The sequence below is a fragment of the Podarcis melisellensis genome (assembly GCF_964234715.1).
Source record: "Podarcis melisellensis genome assembly, chromosome: 2".
Lineage (NCBI taxonomy): Eukaryota > Metazoa > Chordata > Lepidosauria > Squamata > Lacertidae > Podarcis > Podarcis melisellensis.
The window spans coordinates 94,833,078-94,858,433 of record NC_138529.1 but is presented as its reverse complement, the minus strand read 5'-3'; the positions used below and the strand labels follow the sequence as shown (position 1 = coordinate 94,858,433).

The window sequence follows — 25,356 nt, the reverse complement described above, 5'->3', positions numbered from 1 at the left end:
TTGCTTTCGGGTGACATTTCACTGGCTAGCAATCTGTTTGCTATCAGTTTGGAATAGATTCACCCTAAATGAGTGAAGCTGGACTTGATCTGATCTGGGCCCAAGTTAAGTTTGTTTAAAGATTGGTTGCAATTTAAGTTAAGGGTCTGTTCTGTTACCAATGATACCATGCCAAATTCTCAAATAATATGTTCAGCTTTGAAGGGTGATAGTATTAGGATCCAAGGAAGATAGAGTTCCCATGGATCTTTGGGAGCCTGCATCACAATCCAAGGCAACTATACCTCCCATGGATCCCTGTGCCTAGTAGCCACAAAGACAATACAGCAAGGCCTCTGCAGTGTAAGTCAGTATGGAAAAGGGAAGGAGGGGATCAGGTGTCAGGCTCTAAGCCTAACTTCAAAGGGGAAATTTTAATAGACTCTGGGGCTTTCAAAATTGGGGGAGTTCATTTCTGAATCCTCCAGTTCTAAAGTTTAGAGCCATCTTGTCTGATTCAGTAAAGTGATTGGTTTAAAAAAATGGTTTAAAAGGCTCTAAAGGCTTTTCCCATCCCCCTTTTTTACTTGAGAATCTGATGCCAATACCTGAATCTTAATGACCACAGTAAATGTTGGCCCTTCTTTCGAGAGAGAAATGCAAAATGAGTGACAAGAGTTAATGAACATTGATCAGACCTGTAAAAAATGTGGGACTATAGCTGATGTGAGGTAGAGTAAGCTAAGCGATGATGAATTGCCCAAGGCCACTCAGTGAGCTTCCACGGTGGTGTATTTTAAATGTATTCTTTTAGGTAGTAACAGGTTATTTTTATATTTTATGTCACTGGGAAATCTCCAATGAAAAGGTGATAGAAGTACTGCAAATAAGACAAAAACAAATATTGCTGAGAGGGGATTTGATTCTGAATTTTCCAAACCTAAGCTCAATATGGTAACTCCATGTACCATACAAGCTTTCAAGTGTTGTCTAAGTTATTTATCTGACTCATCAGGTAGAAACCTCACTGGCTATGAAGTCTACAGATGTGGCTGACTACATTTGTTGCAGGGTGATAACCAATGCTAGTTGGAGCCGATCCAATGAAATAGGTTGACTTAGGTAATGTTCTCCGTTAATCTGAATGGTTCTGCACTGAGTATGACTTAACACTGAATATCGCCCACAGAGTTTTGCTTTCAGAACAGAATCACCAAATTGTTATTTTTTAAAAATTCTATTGCCACCTGCCCCCCCTTCACTTCACAGTTCAAAAGTGGTTTGGGGCTTCAGGATTAAAGCTTTTTAAAGGTGGCACCAGTGATGTTTCCACCTTTCTTTTCTTTAAAAAAGCTGCTGTGCCAAATCCCCAAACCACTTTTTGAAATGAGGGGAAGATAAAGAGCAGTTTAGGGTTGGGGGCTTTTTAGAAAGAAACTCTGCACAAAAAAATAAAAATCAGATGCCATGTGTGCCACTTTGTACTGTAGCCATTTTAAAATAAAGGGAGTATTCTAAGAGAATTTAAACACACAGTGAAATTAACTAAACAGAGCCAAACTATTGAAATTTAAAGCACCAGGGGTATTTTTGTTAAATTGCTAGATTTAATATTTTTATTGGCTTGCGTCTTTACTGCTGTGCCCAATTAACCTGTATTGTGTTTCATAATACACTAGTGAATGTTTTGAGAAGTTGGCATGTTAATTTAAGGCAGGTGTATCAGCTGGCTGAAAAGCCAGTTTTCTATGAATCCTTGGAAAAAGAGTTTGCGGCTTCCAGTTAAAAGAATGTGTACATAAAACCACCATCTGATAAAGCTTCTTCTTCACCCTTTCCCCTATATCTCAGCAGCTGAAATGTTTTCAGTGCTAGGAGCAACTACATAGGCAGACTGGTAGTTTAATCACAGAAGGTGGAGACAAAAAACAGCAATGGGCATCCAAATTAGCAGCAAATTTCAAAGACAGTAGAATACTTCTGCCAACCAGCAAGTTGTTTGTGGAAGATAACGAGGCACCCTGTGTGTGTCAAAACAACTGATCTAGATTTCAAAGTCCACACACCGTTACAAACAGTTATGTCTGCAGCACTATCTGTTCTGTACATGTCAAGTACTAAAGCAAGAGGTACACATGGCAATAAGGTATACCTTCCACGTTGCTGCATTGCGTCTGAAGTAGGCGAACATTCGCGTGAACCAATTGTAGATTTCATTTAGTGTTAGCTGCTTTTCTGGAGATTCAAGAATGGCCTGTAAAGCAATTAAAACTCAATAATGATCTAAGACAAAATGAGCAGAAAACACACTTGCATATTTGTTTGAATAAATAAAACAAAACGTGACTCGAGCACAAAATCGAAAAGAAGGTTTTATGCTTCAATCTAAGATTAATGCTTGTATTTAGTAGCTCAATGGCAAAATTCAAAATGGAATTATCTAATTGTTTTGAGTTTTATTTCTGTTTCCTTACAGAAATATTAATTTATTAGTCATTCATAAAGCAGAATCAAAGAGAAATGCAAAACATTTCACTAGCTGATTAAAGCTTAGTAATTATTTTGAGCTCAGATTAATTCTAGGGATCAGAGATTACTGTAGCTTGTGATAATTGACTTGCCATCTTTAAACAGGCTCATTTTCACTGTTGTGTGAAATGAATTTCCTAATAATCACATCGTATAGTAATACTTAATCAAAAGCAATTATGGTATATGTATTGCAGTTGTGAGAGAAAGAAAAAAACCTTATAGCAAAGAGTTCAGCATGCCAACGGGCTTCTCATCTGCTCTGTCTATAGCATCACATATATGTACAACCCTGGATCCCAGCAGGCTGTTCTGTTTGTTCTCACTTACCTGCCTAATTAAAGATGCATATGTAAAGGGTGGCCTGACTTCTGCATTCTTGTAGAATTCTTGGTTCTGCGCAAGATCTGCTAAATAAAGTACAGGAGTTCCCTGTATTACCATGGCCCACAGTTCACATGAGCAACACATAAATGAGAAGAATGTGAGAATCTCCCTGCACATCCATCAAGTTACCTGAAGAGATGGGCACGTTGTATTTGTCAGAGTACCGCCTTCGGATGGGTCCGACATTGTGCATGCTGGTAGTAGTGATGACAGAAGGTCCCTGGGTAACAGGAGTGATGGGTGCTGTTGGGGTGGTGGGGGTATGAGGTAAGCTCTGCGGAGAAGCCTCTGATGCAGTCTTTGAAAGTGTGACGCTAGATACAAGGTTCAGCTGTGGAAAAAGCAAAAGGAGATGTCATTAAAAATATTTATCACAATTTGCTCTTCTTGATGCATAGGAGTGGTGTTGTAGTGTGAACTGAAGACTAGGAAGTCTCTGGTTATAAACAACGTTTGAGCCATGACCTTAGGGCAAGCTACCATCTTTCAACTCAGCCCCAGGTTCCCTTCCATTGTAAGGTAATAAGATGCTTTAAACACATTAAAGCAAAGGTAGACAATGTGGTGGCCTCCATATGTTGTTGGACTATAACACCCATCGTCCGTGACCATTCTGGCTGGGCCCATGGGAGTTGTAGTCAAAAACATCTGGAGGGTATTAAATAAAATGACAAGTATTTTTAAATTAAGTTTAACAATTATTATTTTTAAAAAACACACTACTTATACTACTGAATGCCCCCAAACCAAGTATTTACTATGACTAGTATCCAAATCTCTATTTTCATTAGTGCAAGGGTTTATGCTTGCACAACCAAACTTTTCCTCCCCTCACACACCCCTTTCTCTGTTCTGGGTTGTCCCCCCACCAGCCAATTCTCCACAGCAGATTTCAGGAAAGCTAGTGGCGGAACTTCATGCTCCAGCACCAGGGGGCGGGGGGTCTGGCGCACCACCCGCAGGGGCGTGGCATGCGTCCTGGGGGCGTGGTGCGCCGCCTGTGGGGGTGTGGCACCCAGCGCGGTTGGGGGAACAGCTGTGATGGCACCCCACTGGGATTGCGCTGCAACAACGGCACGAGATACCACCCTATGGTTTTAAGTTAAGAAAGAGGAGCCATTATCTCCTTCACATTTGGCCACATTTGGGTCCAGTGAACATTTTTGTATAGATATGATATGAGGAAAATATCAGAGTTTTGTCTCAAAACTATTATCATTACAGACTCGAAGCAGTTTTTGATACGAATCCATCTTCCCATGAAAATCTGATAATAAAAAACAGTGAGAGAAGATGGAAGAAAAGCACAATATGGGGGCGTGTTTTTTTATCCTCAGCAACTAAGCTCTTCGAATGATTTGCATTGAAAATTCTGCATGGATGTAAAAGGTTTAAATTATTATCTTTACATCATGGTCCCAATCTAATTCCACAGATTCTGTCATTTTTAACAACAACTAAACAAACAAACAAAAATCAGAAACACATTCACACATTTTTTATATCACTCCTGGTTTGGTCCCCAAATAATACCATTAAGCCTTCACTCCTATACTCACTAACTGCAGCAAATTCTATTGAACTCAGTGGGGCTTCCTTCTGAACAGCCATGTATAGGATTATACCCTAGCATCTTACCTATTAGTCATTTAAAGTATTGCAAGGTTAAAGAATATATATTTGGTTAATAAAAAACTGACCACTTTAAGAACCAAGGCCATTTTTCTATGAGATTATACAAAAGGCCCCATGAGGACATCAGAAAATTTATATTTCACGTGTATTACATGGGTTACTTAATTAATCAGATAAATAATCAGTTATCTACAAGCAATATTCATATTTTTTTTAAAAAAAATTGTACTATATAACTAGATAAGCAACATGGCCAACAATTGGCTGCAAGAAGTGCATAGTTGAAGAGTGCTGATGTTATTTCCCATTAACACAGATCTCATTATACATAGAGGACTCAAAAAGTATTTAAGACAAATGAAGGCTCATAGGAATTTGGTGACAGAGACACAAGATGACCCTTAAAACACAGTAACTAAATGGAAATCTTGATGTTTAGATGCAAACAGTACAGAATGTGTACTTACGGCCTACTTTTGAGCTCCCCGCTGGGTTAAACAATGTGGGAGGGCCATTCTAACTCAACTGTCAATATAAACTACTGTCAGAATTCAAGTTGTATCAGGCTACTCTGGAAAACATCTCAAAGAAGGGGAAATGAGGTATGTGCACCAATCTCAGAGCTTGGGATACGAGGGGTGAAGCAAAGGGTAGTAGGTGTGCCCCACTCTGCAACATTTCTCCATTTACAGAACCTTATTTTTATTTATGTATTCAAAACGTTTTTATAACACCCTTCATTAAAAATCCCAGAGTGGTTTTCCACACCCAAATCCCAATACAATAAAAACAGTTCATCTAAATCCAATAAATTCAGGAAAAACAGCAACTATCACAGTAGCCAGACAAATCTCAATGCCTTGGTATCAATGGGCAGCCAAATTACACACTACATTTGCATTTCTTCTTCCATACTTAAGACGCAGAATGTTATTTTTCATAACCAAAAGTAGTCGGGAGTGGGGCAGAGATGGTTTGGTGTTTTGCTCTTTCCTCCTGAAAATCGCTATCAAGCTGCAATTTGCCCCCAAAGAGCTGATTGCCGTAAGCAGCAGCTGGAGGGCACATGTGTTACTCCTGGTAGGAGAACCATGTGGGAAGAAAGGGTGACACTCTTGCACCACAGTCCCCAGATCCAGATCACCTACCGCATGCAACTGTGAAAACACACAAGGAATGTTTGGTTTGTGCCAGTCCTTTCCGCTTATACAACAAGGGGAACAAGCTACACCCAGGAAAACCGAGGAGGGAGCACATGTCTCATGAAACTTGGCATGGAAAATGTTGAGGGGAAAGAGGCAGCAACAATATTTTTCTGCACACAGCAGCATTTGGTTATGAACCGAACTTTGCGGAAACGAGAGCTGGCTGGTTGGATCCGTGATTCGATCCCACAGTCTGCTAACCTGTCTAAGAAGAAAGATGGGAGGTTTTGCTTTCAAATAGCACAATGACATGAAATGACGGTTGCAGATTCAGAAATTACCTCGGATAGTGAACTGAATTTATTACGGCCGTAGGCCCATACAGGTAAAAACAACACATAAGTAACAGCTTGTGCATGTGGGGGGAAAAAACAACCGCTAAAAACCACTATAACAATAAAATACTATAAGATAGAATGGCATACTACGCCTTAGTTAGCTTGTAGTGCTCCTTGGTGTCGCTTTTGGGTAAGGACAGCGACCAGGAACCTAGCCACTTTCAGGGTCGTATGAGTATCCTTATTCTGCAAGATTTGGGCAAGGTGGAATTTTGGTGGGGTACCCTCTAATTTCTGTATGATTGATCCCAACAAATTTGCCCGTGGCACATTTAACAAGGGGCAAGTGAACATAATGTGCTGGAGCGACTCGGATAGTGTTCTTTCCTGAAAACACCAGGCAAATGCTAACTTATGCACCTGACTGGCTATCTTAAATTACTTTATTCGGGATTGCATAAATTCTGTTATGCCCCTCTGACATCTACCCATCACACACACACACACGGAGAAAGCACAGTAACAACTATAGTACAATTGAGAAGTCTTGCTAAGAAATCAAATCTACCCTATTTTATCTCCATTGTTAAAGTAGGTGTTTTTAAACATCACAAGCAGATTTGAATCAATTTCCAGTGCTCTTCCATTGCATAAGCTCAGTAGATTGGCTCTCCTGCTGTAAGGAGCACGGATACTGTTTCATCATTACTGTTCAAACCACTCAATTTCAAACAAGTTCAATTCTGTTTTTACTGTTTAAAAGCTTAAACATTTAATCTGTTTCTACTAGGAAGCTGGGGAGGGGGAAGCCCAAAGGTCAATGTTCTCCAGTTAAATAATCTGAATTGAGTTAAATTTCTTTAGGCTTTTCAGGGTAGGTAGTACAACTAGAAATAAACAGAGAAAGTGAGGAAGAGTAAAGGGAGGGGATGCCTCCTTTAACAGGCTTGACAAATGACACTGCGATTCACACCCACTGCTGGGCTGCCACTAATAAGCTACAGAGGAAGCAGCCAATCTCAGCTAATTACCAGATAAAATTGTATTGTAAGGACTCTAATTAGGAGATGCTTATGGAGGTGATCTAATGATTAAACGCCGCATTCGAATGACCCCACCATCAATGTGCAATGGTGCAAGATGTCACTGGAATATTTTGTAGAAACAGTAATTTTATTTCAAGGGGGGGAGGCAGTAATATTTGTAATAATGGCTACGAGGTAAACTAATTAAAAGACAGTTCCTAGAGGAAGGCTGTGGCTTTGAGCAGCTGTGGCCGTTCCAAAACAAAGTGCCAAATCTCGACAGAGGAACTGCAGTCAAGTGGAAAATTTCTGCCTGACCTCTGCTCTTGCTATTAATTTGCAGGAAAACTAATGACACATATACATATTCCCACAAAATTGTTCTAATTGCTAATTTGCCAAAGGAGCCCAGTTTCCAAATTAAACATGACTGCAATCTGAGAGGGAAGAAGAAGAAGAGGAGGAAGAAGAGGGGGAAGGTGGTGGAAGGTAGGAATCTAGCCTAGCATTGTGTTTCACCTCCGACAATCGTTGGGAGACAGAACCAACAAGTTAATGAAACGATGACCTCGTCACTTCCTATAGAAGTTTTGCTTGTCAGACTTCTGCTCAGTGATGATAGCATCTCACATTTTGCAAGAGGCCAACCTTGGTCAGCCACTCTGCCAAAAATGTAAAGGGGTAGCAGCAGAGAGAATTTACACCGAGTACACTTGAGAATGCACTGCTTCCATTGCCTCAAAATTCAGTTATTAATTGTGAACTGGAGCAGAACTACTCTATGAATTGTGTTGGTTTTTGTTGGGATCTAAAATATTAATCTTCATTACAAACTATTAAATCTTAATATCATCATCAATTAACAATGAAAAAAGCCCCATCTAGACTCTGGCTTTGCAGCAGCCAAAGATGATTATGCAGGGCAAAGATCAGGAAGGGTTTGTACTGGGAAGGTCTCCTTTCCTGATGGAAATGCCACGCCATTTCTCAATGTCTGCATTTTCTATTTATAAAAACATGCTGCTCTGGTTTCAAAAGTTGCTCACAGAGGCATTTGACGGACACAAAGCTTCCACTCTGGTAGAATTTATTTTGAGTGAGACAAACCTGAACCTAGGCTTTATTATTGTGGAGAATGGTCCTCAACTTGGAAGTGTTAGCGCAAGCTTATATTGTCCAGGCATTTATGGCAACTAGTTACTTGTTTTTGTCCCAGCCACAAGCAGACTGAGCATTATTGGTTTCCATCTTGTAAGCGCTGTCAGTAGGTGACACTGTGTGGTTCAGAACCTGCTTGAAATGGTTGAGAGTTTGTACCTGAACATAGACAATATCTCTGAATTAATAACTATTTCTGTTCTCTCCTGCTGAGAAATAGCTGGCTCTGTATTCTGCCTAAGGATGAATCCAACGCTAGGGTTGCCATACATCTGGAATTTTCTGGACATAACCTGGATTTGGCCGTCGGAAATGGTGTCTGAGTGAAAATCACTAGAATGACCAGGAAAATCCGGACATGTGGCAACCCATGTCGGAAGTGTAAAAATAGCTCAAAAACTTCTTTTTTGAAGATCTTGCCAAAAAAAAAAAAGGTCAGCAACTTTGGCAAAAAGAAAAGAAAGCTCAACTACAACTTTGCCAATAAAAAGCTCAACTTTTGTGTCTGGATTTTCACTTTTTGAAATACAGCAACCCTATTCTACACAATTCAAAAATATGTTTAATTACCACAACCAACCAAAGTCAATGTAGGAATAGGCACCAGTTTCTGGAATATCTTCTGACAATTCGAATGCAACTCTGACTACTAAACGGCTTTAAAATAATAGGTGGGTGAACTGTCCTAAAATCAGTTACAGATAGGTAGCCGTATTGGTCTGCCATAGTCAAATCAATCACCCATTCCCACCACCCTTCTGAGTAATACCCCTCCCCACCTTCTCACTATATAGAAGGGTCTGGTGACTTCTGTTTCAGTGTATCTGAAGAAGTGTGCATGCACACGAAAGCTCATACCAAGAACTAACTTAGTTGGTCTTTAAGGTGCTACTGGAAGGAATTTTTTTGTTTTGTCCTAAAATCAGATGACCAAGATCTTCTTATCGCAAAGGATTAACAAAGAAAATAACACCAGAGCCAATTTCTCACTGCACTTTTAAGTCTGCAACAACTTAACCTTTAGAGCCACTCAGAAAGGCTCTAATTTTTTTTTTTTAAAGCTGCCTTGTGTTCCCATCAGGGAAAAAGGAGGGACAGAAATAAATATATAATAATAATAATCTGAATTTTCTCCTGCTTGTTTTAAAAAGAATAATGTTCTTAAATGGAATAAAAAATAAGTCTCACTCAACCGTACCTCACCATTGCTACATAAATCATTAACAGTATTTTTTACACATGTACGTTTGTACGCATGCAAACACACACAAAAGAATAATAGCTAAGATGGCTTCCATTAGGTCTAAGGTAATGCATGCAAACAGTGACAAAAAAGCAGCAAACACACCAAAAGGACTAGCAGATTTCAAGCAGGGGGGGGGGGGAATCATACAAGCTATGCTAAGCCCATCTGTGGTGCTTTAGGACAGCAATTTCTCCACTGTTGATTCTACCATTCTGATCATGGCTAAAACAGTTGCTGTAATTGGACTTCAGAGATGGACACCAACTGCTAAGCCACAGAAAGTGGATGTGTGTTGGGACTGTTAGATTTAGTGTGCTTTAACACTTCATCCACGAAAATTTTACATTATATATATATATATATATATATATATATATATATATATATATATATAATCTGCACGCAACACAGGATTTGGCAGGCAGCAATCACTTAGCAGGTGTTGTTATTGGCAGGGATACTAAGGAAACCCAAGTTGAGGAGTGGGACTTAATGAAAAACAGTATATAAAAACAGCTTTTGTGTGTTGCATTTGCAAATCTCTTTTTATTGCTACATATCATTATTTTTCAAACTATAAAATACAGCTACAGCAGCTAAAATGCTCAGTCATTACCTCACAGTTAAAAGGCTATTTTTTAATGCTTTGTTTTTACAGTTGCTAAAAACAGGATTTCAAAACAATCCTAATTGCTGTGGTTAGGGTAAAGGAAAATACATAAAAAATAGCCAACAGTTATGTCAGCTCTATAAAGACGGATGTACTGCCAGGTATGCAAAAAACACTTTTGAGCCAACGAAAGAAGAATGTATTCCTTCTCTCTTTCCCGAGGCGCAATTTGTAGCTATGAAAGTGCCATCGAACAGCACATTGTGCCTTGGTTTCCCTCCGTCATCTGAACCTCATGCATGAATGAAAATAATGGAACAACTATTGCATTAAGCATATCAGTGCATTAGAATATCAATGCTTCCAAGTTCTGTCATAAACAAAAATGTCAGAGAGATTAAGAGAATACTGGATAAAATATTCAGTTAAATTTTATTTCAGACACTAAAATAAAAATAGTCATGTGAACTGCTGTAATATTTCTTTGACATTACAGGTCAACAGTAGGATGTAACAGAAAGCACAGCCACATTTTGATGTGTGCCTTGAGCACAGGGACAGGTATTCTCCAGCCACTTCTACTCTTGGAACGCCTCACACAACAGGAGTAACTAGAAAAGCAGATATCTTAAGATGGGCTTCCCTAAATCATGGAATAGACTGTTTGAGCTTACCCCTCTAAAGCAAAGCAAAGATTGACAGTTCATCTGAGGACACGCTCCTTCACTCCCAAGTCTCAGAAGAACCAGCAGACTAACAGAAAACAGAGGTATGCAAGACTACGAGGGTCTTGGAGTGCCTTAAGGTTCACCGAACTCCCGCCTAGTCAATCAACACAAGAAAAAGTGGAAAAGAATACAGTTTTCACCTCCTGACCCAGTCAGGTTATGAACACAAGGTGGGCTGTGTAGAAGAGATCAGGAAGAAGGCTTCTCTCACCATGGTCCTAAAGACATGAAAAGAGCTATCATTTCACACCATCCACTGACTGTGAATTCCACAAGCAAATGGGGGTTTCAGAGATAAGTTTTGGAAAATACAGCTGACTGCCTGCTACAATTTTCACCCAGTTCAGGGTAGGTTTGGCTTTGCTTTCCTCCTCCACAGGCATACCTATATAGTTTGGTCCTCACGGTATACCTGCTAACTTGCTCACTCGCCTAACCAATATTTTTCTTAACGAGAGTGCCTTCTTTTTGCATCCTGGCAAGCACCTTGTGTGTACACCCCACCCACACCCACCACATTTGAAAGCTGTATATAAAGGGATTTCTTTCAATATGCACTTATTGGAATTATGCTCACTTCCGCAGGACCTTAAGCATGTGGCTGATATATGATAGCTAAGGAACGTGCAAGCACTTCCAACACGCTGCAAAGAGATTGCTTATTTTAAGGAGATAATCTCATACATGCTTCTCCTTGTGATTATATCTGACAAGTTGCTGCTCTCTGTGGTTGGATGGACTCCTGATTCATTGTGTAGCACTGGGAACTGATCAAAGAGTTCAGCAAAATATGGTGCTAATTTATGTACCTAGTCAAGACCAAAGCACTTGACTAACGAGAAACACCTATGGCAACCAAATAATAGACAGCTAAAGCTCATATTGTGCAGCCAGATCCTCAATTTTTAGCTGATGGTGAATTTTTAATGCAAGCATTACAAGCCCCACTCAGCCGCAATTTTACATCCGTGTTTTATTAGTAAGTTTGCATCAGTTCTTACTTTCGCCTTTAAAAATAGGCAAAGATATTAAAGCTAACATACACCTTGCATCAGTCATAGGGAGAAAGGAAAAATTAATTACTGGGTGTAGAGAATACTTCGCATTACAGTATTGGTCATCAGATCTCTCCCAGTCAAAGTTCTATCCTGCTGAGTTAAAAGGAGTGAGGTCTAGCCTAGACTCTGTGATGCCTTTGCTATTTCCACCCTCACAGGGAAAGCACAATATGCAAAACACTATATTCCTACATTTTATAATTAATTTTCGAATGCTTCACCTATACATATTTTAATAATTTCTGATTTATCTGATGGTATCTATAATAAAATTTTCTATATTTCAATAAATGAAAAGAAGGCCGTTTCAATCCAACAACAGAGTGTCACACAATATAGGCCTGTCAGGCACCAATTTTTACTTCTAACATGTAAGTTAAAGGATAAGGAATTTATAATGCTGCCTGTGAACGAAACCACTTTTCATACACAAATGTGATCTTTTTTTCCCCCCAAAGGGTAATACAACAGTACATTTACATAAACTAATCCAAACAATCTATGTATTTGACAATGGCAAACCTCACACAGACTGCCTATTGTTGGTTTACATCTTGGAGTTCTTTATGTTGGCTTGTAACACTGCTCTAGCTGTCAAAGGTTTGACTTGGACTCTAAATAAATGGTTATACAAGTGCTGTGCAGCGATATTGGACTTCTTTGGAAAAGAAAACCTGCTGTGTATGAATTCAAAAGCTATTAATTTTTCAGTCAAAAATATTCATGCCTATTTCTTTTAATAGAGAAACACTGTGCTGAGCAACTGAGAGATAATGTTGACTAGTGGTACAGAATTTTCAATAGAGCAGTTAAAAATAAATTTAGTAGGAGGTCCCCATCAAAGCTATAATTTTCCAGAATGTAAAACATTTTTAATACTAATCAAGAAAGTGCATCCTCCCTCCCACATTGCCTAGATCAGTTTTTTTTCCTTTTCCTATGCTTTTTCCTGTTTATTAGCTGTGTTGCAGTACTTATCATGGCATCCCTAACTGGTATGGCTGGAGCTCACGGTCAAAAGTTCCCAGATTTTCAGCAGCCGGATACTGGTCAGATGTCTGAACACTATGCATTAACTTCCTATAGATTATAATCCCTATTGCGTGGATGACGCTTGTCCACATGTCCACTATAAGAAGCCTTGAAGTACCTTTCCACGAAGTCATACAAAGCAATTATAAAGCTGGTATTTAGTGTGGGCCAGGGGTATGTGCTCAGTTGGGCAGAGGTAACCTACATGTTGCTTGAATTCATTTCTAGAGTGCTACCACCTTGTAGAGAAGCGGGGTGGGTGTATGATTATGGGTCCAAGAGAAGAAAGCAAACTCATTATTTCATATTAACAGAGTTGTCGTAGGAGCTCCAGATATTAAGAAACAAGGTTCTTATGGAAGAGAGATAGAGCTCTCCAACAAAGCTTCTCCATGTTTTTATCATATGCATATTGTTTAGTGTTTGTTTGTTTTTATCATATGCATATTGTTTAGTGTTTGTTTGTTTCTAGAATGGGGATTACAGGATTAAGGAGAAAGCATATCTTAACTGTGCATTATACTTAGAGAACCGTTATGCTCTTTGCATCACTCTATACGAATCTACTCTGCAGAAAATCCTTTAATAAGATGGATCAAGAGAGTGAAAGGGATCAGGGATTCTAATGAAATGTTTGATCTTATGTCAGAATCGGAGTTCACATTCAAAAATTTCGATAAGCAAACATCTTAAATGCAAGATACTTTAATTTTACTACTGTAATTAAAATACCTTAAATTTCCTAATTGCTTCATGTGATTATTCTAAACCAAGGCAGTGATTTGCCTTATGATTTTAAGATCTGTAAGATTTAAAGGTACACTGTGTTTATTTGATTTTATTCTGAGTTATGCAAATATTAATTGATTATTGATGGTCTATAGTCAACTTTAATCAATATGCAGATTGTAATCAATATGCAGTGATACAGCACAATAGTCAAGTATTGGTTTGCTTGTTGTATTTTTTACTTTTTTGACCAGTCTAAATAAAACAAACACATGACTAACTAAATACAAGTCAAAGACGATTAGCCCAGCAAATATGGTAGCCTGCCTATGAGCAGTTGGTGGACCGAAATTAATGTCTGAAATAGAACACATTATTGAAACAGAGAACATCACAAATATATAAGCACCCTGCACCTCTGTTTTCCTAGAAGGGAATGTGTATTTTGCAGGTTCCCTGGAGAATAAATTGCTCTAGAACAGTGACCGGGGGGGGGGGGGGAGTAATAGGCTTTTTCATATTCAATGAAAAATGAGGGAAATAGTAGGCTTTTTCATATTCAAAACCTCTTATGTCATCCCTTAATCTTTTTTTTACCAATAAATACACTTCACATAGTAGGACCTGTTTAGGAACTACTGTGCTGTTCACCGTTATTTCATATTCTCCAGTTTTTTTCTGTGCAGCTTTTTAGAGTTATTCTAGGCTATGCTTTTCGGAGATGAATTATCTCTCTATAGGGAAGAGACACACCTAAAAAAGAGATGGGTAATGTTGCTGGAGGAGACTCTTGAGAGTCCCATGGACTGCAAGAAGATCAAACCACTCCATTCTGAAGGAAATCAGCCCTGAGTGCTCACTGGAAGGACAGATCCTGAAGCTGAGGCTCCAATACTTTGGCCAACTCATGAGAAGAGAAGACTCCCTGGAAAACACCCTGATGTTGGGAAAAATTGAGGGCACAAGGAGAAGGGAATGACAGAGGACAAGATGGTTGGACAGTGTTCTCGAAGCTACCAGCATGAGTTTGACCAAACTGCGGGAGGCAGTGGAAGACAGGAGTGCCTGGCGTGCTCTGGTCCATGGGGTCACGAAGAGTCGCATACAACTAACCAACTAAACAACAAGTGTTGCTTTCTGCTCATAATCTTGCAAACTGTTCAGGATTTCCTTCTTGAACAGAGTATGACACACTCCTTCAAGAATTCCTTATGACGTGAATCCAAAACTGATTTATTATCTAGAATATGATCGGTGCTATATAAATATTAGATGATTCTGATCATCTTCATCACTTTGTGTTTGTTCATAACCTACTTAAATATCTGGCTTTTATAAAGTGGGGATGGAATTCCATAAGATGGCTGACCAAGTACTGTGGTACATGCTATCTGCATCTCTCACAATATTTATTTCGCCCTGGTAGAGCTCTTCATTTATTTTATACATGTAAATTAGGAGAACAGCCTCTGAGCTAGTTTAAAATGTATGCTTCAGTCCTAAACAGACTTACTGGGAGCTCTCATTGTGCTTAGTAGGACTTAGTGAGTAGACAGTCATTCCTAAAACGGTTAAAGCAGAACTTTAAAGTCTACTGCTTAAAGTCCAGCTGAGTTCTCAGGTAAATGAGTAGACTTGTTGGCTTACTTTTTGCAAAATCAAATCAAATGCACATAAAACACTTAGGGCTGAATTCAGCGTGGCACTAAGTAGAAGATTTTGTTAGTGCAAGGATTTCTCCTTGCACAGCAGAGCATTGTTTCCCGTCTCCTCCTCCCCTGCCCCCCCCCCATCTGCTTGGGGATTTCCCCCTAACCCTTCGCACAAGTTCTGAGGACAGCACAGGATGTGCACAGGGGAGGGAGCAAAAAAGGAGAATGTGCATGTCTTCACTTGGATGGGTATTTTAAAGTAGCCCACACTTCTTTTATGTTCTTAAGTGGGAAAAGAGGCTGTTGTGAAGCTTTATTCTGTCAGTGCAGATACTTACAGGCTGAGGTGTAGCTTTTGGTTCAGTTGACTTTACATGTAGGTGTGTCATCATAGCTTGCAGGCGCTCTTTGTCTTTCGAAAGCTAAACAGGAAAGGAAAATGGCATAAGTTATTTTTGTGAACAGAATCCAGAACAAACAAACAAAAACTTATTAATTTCTCAGAAATGTTATATGGTGAGCTCTCTCTCTCTCTCTCTGTGTGTGTGTGTGTGTTTGTAACAAAACTCTAGGTGCTGGGTATCAGCTTTTTGCGAAGCAAAATGCATTAGCTCTCAAATGAAGCAGCTCTAGACCTGCTGGCACCAGTGCGTTCATTGCAGCAGTGACAGCTAAAAGACATTAATGAATCATATTTGCTCACCAACCCTGTCCCAATTCATGGGCAAGAGGCAAAGCACAAAGGAAAATGTGGTGAGTAAAAGAAGTGTGTGCTCTTTTGGTTAAACTTTTAAAATAAACTTAGAAGATTCCCTACCCTGTGGAACTATTCTGCACTGCTCCAATGGTTTTGCCCCCTACCCAGCATCTTCAATGAGAATGAAACAAATGCTGCTAATTCTCAACTCTTGGGGGGGGGGGGGGAATCGAAGGTGCACCAAACTTTTATTCTTGCATAGAACAGGAACTGGCGAAAGCTTTAATTGTGGAAGAGGGGGAAAAGAGAAAGTACGGCTTCTCCTTTTCTTATTTGCATTTGCCTCAGGCCACCAAGATGCATTCAGTTTTGGGTATTGTTAGGGTTCTCTCCTTTATAGCACTGACTGGGTGCAGCTCATACAAAAAAAAAAAAAAAGTTTTGAAACTCAAAAGACAATTGAGATGGTTCTTCTGCTGGTGCATGGACCTCAAAGCACAAAATACACATATGTATGGTTAGGGCCTTTGAGCGTAGCATTATGCAACAATAAAGGCTGCTGGATTACCTGTATTCCAAGCTTTCTACTCAGGTTATAAAATATTTGGACAGGTGTATTTATTCATTTTAAAATTATATATTACATTTCAAGAGATTTCCAAGCTATTTGCATTTTTTAAGCAAAATCAAACATATGCAGTATAGCTGAAACACATAGAACTAAAACAAATAAAACATTAACCAGTGCAGTCTCATACATGCCTTACTCAGAAGTAAGTCACAATGTTTTGAATAGGGATTCCTCTCAGGAAAGGGGGTATTCCTCTCAGGAAAGGGGGTATAGGATTATGCAGAATAAATTTCAGGAGCCATGGAAATGAATAAGACAGATAATCAGATATTTAGAGCAAGGGCAGGACTCTGTAAGTGAAACATCTGAAAGACTTCTGGTTTCAAGACAAAAACATAAAACAAAGAATGAACGGATTCTTTGGGCTGTTTTTCTGCGGGTCAAAAAGCAATACTAATATAAACCCTTAACTCCATTAGCAACTCCTGTCTATTCAGTTAGATCATCCAGAAGAAGTCGCAAGGGCTTGTTAAGCCATGGGTGTGAGTAAGCTGTCATCAGCATGGCACCATAAAGGGCTCCTAAGGTCTGGAAGTTGTGGCTGCTAATGGTATTTTGTGGAGGGGAGGCTGCACTTGTAACTTGTGACTAAATGGTAAACCAGAGGGCCACTTTCAGGGCTATCTGTGTTATGAATTATGTCTCTGAGAAATTTTCTCCGCTGTGTGCATTGTTTTCTGTATACTACACACTGTGCACACGCCTATTCCATAATGATTACACACTGCTAGTAAGCAGTTCCGCAGTGGTTCTCTCAAAAGTGCAACCAATCACAATGGAAGAGACACATTTTTCTTATAGCAAACAGGGTTTCTTGTTTGACAAACTTTCATTTACTGTTTAAGGATCAATTCCATGAAGAAGGAGAAAATCATGTATTATGTGTGGAAAAGCCCTCAACCTTATGTAAGTTATGAAGACAGCTTAGGCTGCAATCCAAACCCCCTTGGTGCTAGGCTCCGGATTGGGCTAAGGTGTCCCTCCACCCAGCCGTGTGGGCCTTTGCCAATTTACGAGAGTGTCACCCCAATGGTGCAGAGCTCCCTGTTCTACTCAGTGAATGTGCACACAGGTGGAAACACCTGGATCCCAATCTTGCCTCACTGTTTTCACTTGATGTCTCCATGCCTTATTTGAGCCAGCTCCAGGCTGCTCCTGTCTTCTGCCATGAGTGATGGAGTTGTGAATGCAGACCTCTTTAGGAACACAGGGACCTGTCATTGTAACACTTTGCATTTAATGCTCACTAAACGACTAAACAACAACAACAACTTGTATGCGGGGCCGGATTTAGGTTTGATGAGGCCCTAAGCTCCTGAAGGTAATGGGGCCCTTTATATGTCCAGTTGTCCTTTGTCAACAAATTGTTGCTGCTTTTCATGTTGAATATATGCTATCTGGTAATTTATGGACCTAATAGGTATCTAAAGCCATTTGCACATAACAGTCCATGCAGAATGTAGGCAACCTATATATAGCAATGAGCAAAGCAGTGATATTTTAGGGAGCAGGCTAGCAGGCGAGGCCCATTACTTACATCATAGGAGCCTACACAACACAAAACACTTGCTGTATGTAGGTTTTATTTTATTTGTTTTTTTATCTTATATTTTGGAAATGTACATCCAGGTGTTTTTTTCTTTAATTTTTTGGGGTCCCCCAAGAGAGTGGGGCCCTAAGCTATAGCTTGTTTAGCTCATACGTAAATCTGGCACTGCTTGCATGTGCTGCAGTGATCAATGGGAGCCTCCGAAGAATCGAAACAAACATCGGTAAGTTTCAAAACAGGCATGGCTTATTATGAAGATGGCCTGGTACACTAGCTTGTTCCAGCACAATCTCTGGTTCACCTGTGATAACAAGCCTCATTGAAATAGAAACTAAACTCTGCCGAAGTCCTGCTTCCTGGTTGTGTAGTAGCAGGAAAAGAGGGCATGAGTGTCAAAGGCTCTTAGAACTGAACCACAGTTTAGCATTATGTGCAATTGAAGCCACTAAGTCAGACTATTGGTCCATCTTGTTAAGCATTATTGACACTGTTCAGCAGCCCTCCAGTGCTCGAAAGAAGGGTCTTTCATCCCTGCCTTGAGATGCCTAGAGCACAGGTCTGGCATACAGGTGATTTAACCCCTGGCATTTCCAGTTAAGAGCATCAGGTAGCAGGTGATAGGAAATATTTCTGCTACATACTCTGAAGTGCTACTGCCAGTCTGAACAGACTACAGCACCTGAGATTTTAAAAAGTCTGACTTGGTATAAGCTCGTTTCCTATGTATATATGGAGAAAGGTTGTTCTTTGCAGTGTCACCATCAGAAATTTTAATGAAGCAGTGACTTGCATGCATTTGATGACATGGAGTCTAGTCCATGAAAGCTTGTGCCAACTAAAACGTGCTTGTTTTTAAGATCCTACAAAATGTTACATTGTTTTTGCTGCACAGACTGACACAGCTCTTCTCTAGGAATTGGGAACTCTGCTATCTTTCAAGGGCTCCAATCTAGCAGAGCTAACAGAGAAAAGGCAAAATATAGCACAAGGGGTTTTAAATCCATATTTTTGTGAGAATAATACCCTAGGACGAATAATAAACTACAGTTTAAATACTTCCTTCACTTGGAGATGGAAGCGCTGCAGAGGACATAATAGGTAAAACTCCAAGTGTGCAAGTTGGGGGTCTCAGGTGTTCATGGCCGGGAAGTACAATATTATTACATGACATTTATTTTCTACAGTACTTGCATTTCTTGGACAGTTCACAGGAGTCAATCAATGCTCCTTTTGCTCTACCTGTTTTGCAGACAATGCAAGCAGACATAATCTCAGGAGTCAAAGGGCTAACTTGAGATCAGTTAAGTCAAATCTACTACAGACTATGGTCAGCCCTTGCTATGAATTAATACAGGGATGGGAAAGCTCCAGACATTGCTCACCTCAAATTCCCATCAGCCTCAACTGGCATGGCCAATGGCCAAGGATAATGGGTGTTGCAGTCCAACAACATCTGGAAGGCTACAAGTTCTCCATTCCTGAACTAATGGGACATATAGTCATACCTTGGAAGTCGAACGGCTTAGTTCTTGAACGTTTTGGCTCCTGAAAGCCACAACCCCAGAAGTGACTGTTCCGGTTTGCGAACTATTTTTGGAAGCCGAACATCTGATGGGGCTTCCAATTGGCTGCAGGAGCTTCCTGTAACCAATCAGAAGCCGTGCTTTGTTTTCCGAACGTTTTGGAAGTCGAACGGACTTCTGGGACGAATTCTGTTCGACTTCCGAGGTACGATTGTATATCTGTTCACAGAGGTTTCTAATGATGGAAATGTTCTGGCTAATCATTTATCTGTACTCACAATTTTATTCACTTTAATCAGTTAATTAATTTTGGCTTTACATGTATTTTGGGATCCATTCACACTCAGGCTCGAAACTGTAATGTGTGACAGCTAACCCAAAAGTATAGGAGCATTTTCCACAAACAGGAACCTGTCAGAAGCACATTATTTCCCAATGTGAGGTTTTGCATAGAAGCCTTTGGAAAACACTGTATGAAATAGAATTTTCCAGATAATTGAACAGCTGGATACCAGTGGTGACCACACCAATATTTCAAATGTGCAACCCCAAAAGAAGCCCCCTAGTCCTGTCAACTGCTTAAAGAATATTTAGTTGATTAATCACGATTGATTGACTGATTGATTGATCGAACAATACACCGCTTGACTGTAAAATACCCCTCAAAGAATAAAGTTAGTAGATTAATATAAAGGCTAGCGATGGAGGCAGGCAACGATGACATAAGGTCCTGCCCCAGCTGGTTTGTCCTCTCCTCACCCACCCTGTGGGAAGGAAGGTGCGATGTGTGAAGGCAACGATAAGATCAAGGCCTGCTATAGATGGGTGGCTTTCTTCTCCCTCCCGCCCACCACTCCAAAAGAGAAGCTATACATTTTATATCCTTTATTTGTTTTGGTATTTCAAAACTGTGAACTGCCTTGCAGGAACGGCAGCCTATAAGTGCAATTACAATTGAGAAATAAAGAAATGCACTTACATTTAAATTAAATCAAACATTTAAATTATGTAACTAGATTTTTGATATAGGTATTGCTTTAAGTACTGCTAGAAGTGTGAAATCACTTGCAATTTACACAACAAATATTACCACTCATTGCTTAGAGGAAAGACCATCTTTAATATTTTCCTTTCCCATGCCCTATTACTTAAACATGCTGCAACAAAGATAGCCTGAATACATATGAAATTGCAGCTCCACCAATCAATTTTAGTCACCAATTAATCAACCCAAGTTTTTGTTGCTTAAGGCAACAGCTAAACTAACGACGGCTTGGAGCCCCACATCTATTTATTTTAAAATTATATTTATATCCCACATTTCCTCCAAAGAACTCAAGGTGGGGTTAACAGTTCTGTTTCCCATCTTATCCTTACAACAACCCTGTGAGGTACGTCAGCTGTGATGAGTGACTGACCTGTGGTCATCTGTTGAGCTTCATGGCTCTAGTCCAAGACTCTTAAGAACTACACCACACTGGCTTTATGTAACACAAAACTATTATATCATAGTGCTGTTCTAGTGGTATGATCATCATCATTACAGGCAGTGTGATCTTGGTAGCAATTCTCAAGGAAGAGCCTATATACCGTATTTTTCCATCTATAAGGCACCCCATGTATAAGACGCTCCCTATTCAGGGGGAAATTGGGGGTGTTACTATTTAAGGAAATTTAAGGAAATTGGGGGTGTATAAGACGAGCCCAGATTTCGAACATTAGTAAAGGTAAAGGGACCCCTGACCATTAGGTCCAGTCGTGACCGACTCTGGGGTTGCGGCACTCATCTCACTTTATTGGCCGAGGGAGCCGGCATACAGCTTCCGGGTCATGTGACCAGGAAGACTGAGCCGCTTCTGGAGTACCAGAGCAGTGCACGGAACGCCATTTACCTTCCCACCAGATTGGTACCTATTTGTCTACTTGCACTTTGACGTGCTTTCAAACTGCTAGGTGGGCAGGAGCAGGGACCAAGCAACAGGAGCTCACCCCATCGCGGGGATTCGAACTGCCGACCTTCTGATCGGCAAGTCCTAGGCTCTGTGGTTTAACCCACAACCCCACCCGCATCCCTATTTTGAACATTATTTTAGAGGGGGAAATCATAGTCTTCTACACGGAAAAGTATGGTAATTATGCATGCAGGAATCCCATATTTGTGTGGAGGCAGCCAACCTGGAATGTGGGACAGGTTTTGGTGTCCTACTAACTCCATCAGCACTTTACACAAATAGTACATTAAAAATGCATTGCAAAAAATGGGCACTAAAACTGAATTTTTACAAGGGACTTTCTTCTTCTTTCTTTTTTTTTAAAAGCAAACTAACACAGAAATTTGGTGAACTGAAGGAAATTGACAGATTGGTCTATCCAGTCCATCCATTGCTATTACCTTTTTCATTATGTCCCTACACTGTTTTGATGTCAGAAGTGGAGGTCTTCCAGACTTATGAGCAAGTGCCTGAGACCACTAACAAGCTTTGCTATCAATTCCCTGCCAAAGTATTTGTTTTTCTCACAGGGTGAGGAGGGGAAGAAATGGATGAGGAGCCAGATCTTTTCACCTGACTGTAGGTGGTATCTCATTGTGGAATTCAGTCTTTTGATACTCAATACTATTTCACACACACACACACAAAATTGTTTTCACATTTCCCAAACTATACACATTTTTGTCAGCACATTTTGAAGCAAAACCGTGTTTTGTTTTGTATACTTATTTGCAGGAAGTGCAGATTACAGAGAATCACATCAAAATGTGAACCAAGATGAATTTCCCCACACTGTCCCTAGTAAATATCACTACTCCAGACTTTATAAGGAGATCTCTGTATTATATTGGCATCTAATGGGGATAAGTAAGAGATTAATAGCATAGGAACTGGTCCAGTGTGTCATCTAAATCCTCAGTAGTTATTGTCTCCTGAGGATGAAACCCAGGGAAGGAGCACAAAAAAGGAGTGGGCCATAAGCTCACCAATTCCCTCCCTTGTCTGGACAGCAGGAAGGAATCAGCAACTGGACCAGAAATCCTACATTTGTTCATATCTAGATATAGTGAGAAGTCTGAATGAGCCTGAGGCCTGCTCCCTGTTTACTATCCTGGGAATAAATGACCTACAAGGCTGCTAATTTAGGGAACCCTCTACCTAAGGCAGGCCTGATATTTCGAGTGCTTTCAATTGTGAAGCCCTTTCTTGCTAAACTTCCAGCTATTCTATTACTGAAATACCTATATCTACATACACACACATAAACATACAAACATACATTTAAAAAAAAAAAAACCAACAGGAAATTCACCTTTCTCAAGTTGTAATATACAGGTAATATTTTCCTGATAGATGACCTCCTCTGAGCTTACCAGCTTAAATTCCCCCCCCCCCTTTTTTTTTTTGCAGCCAGCAAGGAAAACCTGTTCCTAACTACGTAACATTTTTCATAAAATACATCTTGCTGAAGTTTATCATTCCTGCTGTGTTTGATTTTCTAAAAGAAGTTGTATTAAAATATTGTTAATACTAATAAGAGGGCGTCATGACCGTGGTTTTGCAGAAAGTAAAATTTAGGAGGATATCTGGACAAAAGAATTCTAATTTGTGAGATAAGAAGATAAAAGGGAATTTTAAAAAATACAAGTCATGGTTATCTGGGAAAAGTAACAACAAAAAGTTTTAAGTGTGTTTTTGCTGATTTTTCTCTATAACTATTTGAAGCTGTAAATGACTAACTCAGTAAAATTCCAAATGTAATTATCTTCTGCACTTAGCCCACGGCTTTCCATATATCTCTACATTACCATCTTGCATACAAAATAGGATGGATTTTTTTTTTTTGAATGGTAACTATAGAATGTACAACATTGTTTTTAATTTGTCTTCTTTGGCTAACCTTTTGCCTACTCTCTTGCACACAAAGAAAGTCAATCCACAAAGAGCAATAAGGCATAGACAGGCAAGGGCTTGGAAGGATTTTTAAATACACTTAAAAAGCAGTGATAACCATACTGTAGTTGCTCATCTTTATATGCTATAAATTCACTCCCTTAATAAATCCTTAATAAATTATATGTTAAAACAATTTTTTCCAATATATATGTAGAGGAATTCATATATTTCAAAGTTGTTAAATGTGTGTGTGTGTGTGTGTGTGTGTGTAATGAAATGTAAAGAAATGAATGTTTAGCTTGATGAGTAAGACAATCTCCATTCCAATCTTGGACAAGTCTGGAAACCAGTACAAACCATTTCCATGTTTTCACCAATTCTACACACTGGAATAAAATGTATACACCCCCCCCCAAAAAAAAAGTTTCAGTGTGGAATAAACTGAAGGTAAAATAAATTTGTACTGATTATTTTGAGTAATGTAGTGCATTCAAACTTCCATTTTCTTTCCAGCTTTATATATGAATAAAGAGGGATCCAAGATGGCAATCTTTTCAAAAATTTTAAATGATGGAAGCTCTTCTTTAAATTACAGTTGGGCAAAGCAAAACTCATTTCATCGGACTCAATTAATACTGGGAAATATTAATATAAAATATGATCTTTACCTGCAGCTCTAACTGTTGTACAACCTGCATTTGCACTCTACATTGGGCTGTACTTCTATCATCCAGCGCATGCTCACTGTTGAGATGTCTGCAACAACATAAAAAAAATCATTAAGTGAAATGGATAAACAAAAAGGGAAGTAAATATGTAAGTACCAAAATGAGTAAAGCAGCCCAAATACTACACCCAGAAAATCGGATTATTATTATTTTTTTAACAATACCCCGGTCCTGGTTCAAACAGTGCTTGTTAATATGGGTCTTTGTATTTTCAATAAATGAATGTTTCACATTAGTGACAAAACTCTGCAGAAGAGATTCCCCCGCCCCACTGATAAGAAATACAAATATGACTAAGGAAACAAGCTAAACATATTTTTACATCTATGTAGAAAAATGATGCTGGATAAATTGGTGCATGTGACAGATCATCACAACAGACTAAAACATTCACACAGCAGGAAAAAAAATAGCACAAAACTGGAGGAGAAAAAAAGAGAATTAAATGGAGGAGAAGCTCAGAAAAGTATGTGCTTATGAGAAAATTGGTAGAATACCTGTTTTGAATATCTTCCTTCATAAGAGATAGTTTTCTAATTCAGCCAGTAAATAGTGTTTCATGTCTCAAATACTGTACTGGCACATGGTTTTTTGGCATTATTAGAATCTTGCACATGCCAAAATATCACATATGCAGGTTTGGCATTTATTTTGAACACCCATTTTAAGTAGCTCAAAAAACAAAACTGTAGAAGGCACACAACATTACATACAACTTCCAACGCTTTGAACTCTCCCTCCCGCCAAAAGTATCTGGGTGGCCATAGTCAGTTCTCTTAAGTGTTCTCCTTGAGCAAAAATGATTGAAGTGAATGACACTAGAGCACCCTGAAGAATACACACTACTTTCTATTATCTGAACCACCTCCCTTTTTATAATTTTTTGCCCCCCCCACCCAATATATACCCTGCCTTTGCTGTTTCAATGGAAACGTAAGCAACTTCAACCAGTTCTTTGACGTTGCTCCTATACATTCACCTTTTCCTAATGAATGATACTTATTTAAAAAGGCAGCCTTATAACTTGATCCTAACCACATTATATTGTAAATATTACTGATTTAAAAACGTGAGTCTGCTTAGTAGGACT

The 25,356-nt window shown here is 39.4% G+C and overlaps 1 protein-coding gene across 20 annotated transcripts in view; it reads right to left on the bottom strand.

The window, feature by feature from the left end:
• FOXP1 (forkhead box P1) overlaps positions 1-25,356 on the bottom strand; it is a 513,657-nt gene that overhangs the window by 26,823 nt on the left and 461,478 nt on the right. For 18 of the 20 annotated variants that reach the window (XR_014165850.1, XM_081901945.1, XM_081901949.1 and 15 more), the window contains 5 exons: positions 24,207-24,294; positions 15,590-15,673; positions 3,025-3,226; positions 2,839-2,918; positions 2,132-2,233 (listed from right to left, as the gene is read on the bottom strand). Coding sequence is in view for 19 of the 20 variants with exons in the window: in XM_081901945.1 (XP_081758071.1) it covers positions 2,132-2,233; positions 2,839-2,918; positions 3,025-3,226; positions 15,590-15,673; positions 24,207-24,294 (556 nt within the window). In the remaining variant the exon portion in view is untranslated. The remainder of the gene's footprint in view (positions 1-2,131; positions 2,234-2,838; positions 2,919-3,024; positions 3,227-15,589; positions 15,674-24,206; positions 24,295-25,356) is intronic. The other 2 variants (XM_081901936.1, XM_081901939.1) reach the window with 1 other exon arrangement.